Source organism: Podarcis tiliguerta (genome assembly GCF_965153285.1).
Source record: "Podarcis tiliguerta genome assembly, chromosome: 18".
In the NCBI taxonomy this organism is placed as follows: domain Eukaryota; kingdom Metazoa; phylum Chordata; class Lepidosauria; order Squamata; family Lacertidae; genus Podarcis; species Podarcis tiliguerta.
In genome coordinates this window covers 9,279,968-9,283,660 of record NC_139551.1, presented here as the reverse complement: position 1 = coordinate 9,283,660, position 3,693 = coordinate 9,279,968, and the positions used below count along the sequence as shown (strand labels likewise).

At 62.0% G+C, this 3,693-nt stretch overlaps 1 protein-coding gene across 1 annotated transcript; it reads left to right on the top strand.

The window, feature by feature from the left end:
* Positions 1–384: 384 nt before the first annotated feature.
* On the top strand, positions 385–3,693 carry FEM1A (fem-1 homolog A). Its single transcript, XM_083421575.1, has one exon. The coding sequence runs from the start codon at positions 654–656 to the stop codon at positions 2,613–2,615; it is 1,962 nt and encodes a 653-aa protein (XP_083277701.1). The 5' UTR covers positions 385–653; the 3' UTR covers positions 2,616–3,693.

Genomic DNA, 3,693 nt, shown 5'->3' with positions numbered 1-3,693 from the left:
TTTACTCACGAGCAAGCCCCCTTACCCGCAACCCCCTCCCCTCCCCCGGCGTCTCCCTAGAACCCCCTCCTTCCCTTCCCAGAACCCTTTGCTTCCCTCGTTCCATCCCCGCTCTGCCTTCTGGGAAATGGAGTCCCTCCCCCTCCGCGACGCTCCAGGGCTGTAGTCCGCCGCGGACTCCGCTTCCCAGGAGCCACCGCGCGGCGGCCGGCCACATCCTGCCTCTAAAGCCGCCTGGGGATCGTAGTCTTCCTGCGCAGGCGCGCCTCCTGGAAAGCCATAGTGCGGGCCTGGAGCGCAGGACTACGACTCCCGGCATGCATTTCTGCGGCCGGCCATTTTGGGGTGGTGTTTTCCTTCCCCCCTCCCTCCCTCCCACCCATATATCCCCCTGAATACACTTAAGATGGCGCCGGGGGCAGGAATAGACTGAAGGTTGCAGCTGTGGAGGGAGGAGAGAGGCGCTGGGGAGGAAGGCTTGGTTGCTAGGTTACCTCCCCACCACCCCAAGCCTTGCTGCCTAGGGGCACCCAGAGGAAGGACAGCCCCCCATGGCTTGAGCCCCCTCACCTATTGGAAAAGGTGCTGTGGGGCTGCGCAAGCGGAGCCCCCTGCCAGCTCATGGGGAGTGGGCAGCCCCCCTGGCCAGAGCCATGGACCTCCGCTTGGCCGTCTACAACGCCGCCCGCGAAGGCAAGCTGAAGCTGCTGCAGAAGCTGCTGGGAACCCGGAGCCGAGAGGAGCTGGAGGAGCTGACGGCCGGCCCCGGCGGCGGAGAAGGGTCCGGGGGCACGCCGCTGCTGATCGCCTCGCGCCACGGCCACCGCGAGGTGGTGGAGTACCTCCTGGACCACTGCGGCGCCCGGGTGGAGGCGGGCGGCTCGGTCAGCTTCGACGGCGAGACCATCGAGGGAGCCCCTCCGCTTTGGGCCGCCTCGGCCGCCGGCCACCTGGACGTGGCTCGCAGCCTGCTGGAGCGGGGGGCCAACGTCAACCAGACCACGCTCACCAACTCGACGCCGCTGCGGGCGGCCTGCTTCGATGGGCACCTGGAGATCGTGCGCTACCTGGTGGGCGAGAGGGGGGCCGACCTGGAGGTGGCCAACCGCCACGGCCACACCTGCCTGATGATCTCGTGCTACAAGGGCCACACGGAGATCGCCCGCTACCTCCTGCAGAGGGGGGCAGACGTCAACCGCCGCAGCGTCAAGGGGAACACGGCACTTCATGACTGCGCCGAGTCCGGGAGCCTGGAGATTCTGCGGCTGCTTCTGGCCTCCGGGGCGAGGATGGAAAAGGATGGGTACGGCATGACCCCGCTGCTGGCCGCCAGCGTGACTGGCCACACCAACATCGTCGAATACTTTATAGAGGGAGCGTTGGAGGAGGAGACGGCGGCCGTAGGGGACGACGACGGCAGCCAGGCCAAAGACGGTGATGGGTGTTCTGCCGCCGGCGACAGCCGTCCCCAAGTTTACTGCACCCGGGAGGCAGCTGTGGAAGCCCTGGAGCTCCTGGGAGCCACCTTTGTGGACAAGAAGCGCGACCTGCTGGGGGCGTACAAGCACTGGCAGCGGGCGATGGGCCTGCGCCACCAGGGCGGGCAGTACCTGGCCAAGCCGGAGCCTCGCCAGTTGGTGCTGGCCTATGACTACTCGCGAGAGGTGAGCACGGCGGAGGAGCTGGAGACCTTGGTGATCGACCCGGACGAAATGCGGATGCAGGCCCTTTTGATCCGCGAGCGCGTCCTCGGCCCCTCGCACCCAGACACCTCCTACTACATCCGCTACCGGGGGGCCGTCTACGCCGACTCGGGGAACTTCGAGCGCTGCATCAACTTGTGGAAGTATGCGCTGGAGATGCAACAGGGCAACCTGGAGCCACTGAGCCCCATGACGGCAAGCAGCTTCCTCTCCTTCGCTGAGTTGTTCTCCTATGTGCTGCAGGACCGCTCAAAGGGCACCTTGGCCACCCAGCTGGGCTTCCCCGACCTCATGGGCGTGCTGAGCAAAGGGGTGCGCGAGGTGGAGCGGGCGCTCCTCCACCGCAAGGACCCCGTGGCGGACTGCGCCCAGTTCACCAAAGCCCTGGCCATCATCCTGCACCTGGTCTTCCTTCTGGAGAAGGTGGAGTGCGCCCCGGAACAGGAGCACCAGAAGCGGCAGACCATCTACCGCCTCCTGAAGTGTAATCCGCGGGGCAAGAACGGCTTCACGCCGCTGCACATGGCGGTCGACAAGGACACCACCTCTGTCGGCCGCTACCCAGTTGGGAAGTTCCCCTCCCTCCACGTGGTCAACCTCCTCCTGGAGTGCGGGGCCGACCCCGACGGCCGCGACTACGACAACAACACGCCTCTGCACGTGGCCGCGCGCAACAACTGCCCGCTCATCATGAGCGCCCTCATAGAGGCCGGGGCGCACATGGACGCCACCAACGCCTTCAAGCAGACGGCCTATGAGCTACTGGACGAGAAGCTGCTCACCAAAGCCATGATGCAGCCCTTCAACTACATCACGTTGCAGTGCCTTGCCGCCCGCGCCCTCGACAAGCACAAGATACCCTACAAAGGATTCATCCCCGAAGAGCTGGAGGCCTTCATCGAGCTCCACTGAAGAGGGGGTGGGCGTCATCGCGAGCCCCCTCCCGCAGGGGCTGGGGCTGGGACTCGGCCCGCCTCCGCTCGGGTTTGGATTTTGAAATGCTTCCATTTGCACACTGGGCCGGGTCGACCTGCCCTCTCTCTCTCCGAGAAAGGGAACCTGTGGAAATTGAGAGCTGCTCTCGCCGTGCCACCTTGGTGTGGCTGCCCTGGGCACCCCAGGTGGCTGGATGTAGCCCCCGCTCTGTGACCTAGTGTGGCTCTAGGGGGGTTGGGGGCAGAATAAGGGTAGCCAAAACCAGCTGCTCGTCACCCTGAAAGGAAAGGGAGCCCACCAGGACCCCCTGAGTGACGGGCACTTCCCAGCTCACACAGATGGCAGGGTTCAAGCAGCATGGTCAGGTCAGAATTGCTGCTGCCCTCCATTGCCAATTAATTATTTTTTCCTCTTCAAAGCACACACACACACACATGCAAATCCTATGTTTGACCTCTTGCTTTCTGAAGCCCAGCCTGCCTTACAAGCTTTAAGAGCAGCTAGGTTTGCATGCCCTTCCTCCTCTCCCTCCCTTGAAAGCAAGCGAGGGGTTTTAGGCGAGCCTGCAGTCAAGTCTTAAAAAAAACAAAACCTGCTCTACCCTTTTTTCAGTGACAGCCTGTGCCGGAGGGGGGGGGGGTTGAAAGTTTCAGCCAAACACTGCGGGTAATGTTGAAAGTTAGCTTTGTTACGCTTCGCGCAGCTGACCCAACCTGGTATGGTGAGGTTTTGGTTGTGTTTGATTTTACTTCATTTTCCAGTGTCCCATATTGCATTGCTGAGATTTTGCTGGCTGCATTGAGAGGCTGGTTGTGGTGTTGTGCTGTGTTTTGCTGTTTTTTCCTCATTTTTTTTTTTTAAAAAGATCAGGCTGGCGCTATCACTGGTTCAGGCAGTTGAGGGGGGGGTGTGGAAAAACCCCAAACTCTGAAGTCGCCTTTAGGATCAAACCAGCGGCCACCTGCCTTCCTCCCCACAGAAAGACCAGAGGCAGAAAAACCATTATCAGGCTTCTTTTTCGAGTGTGTTAAAGATGATCCTTTGAGTTCAGACA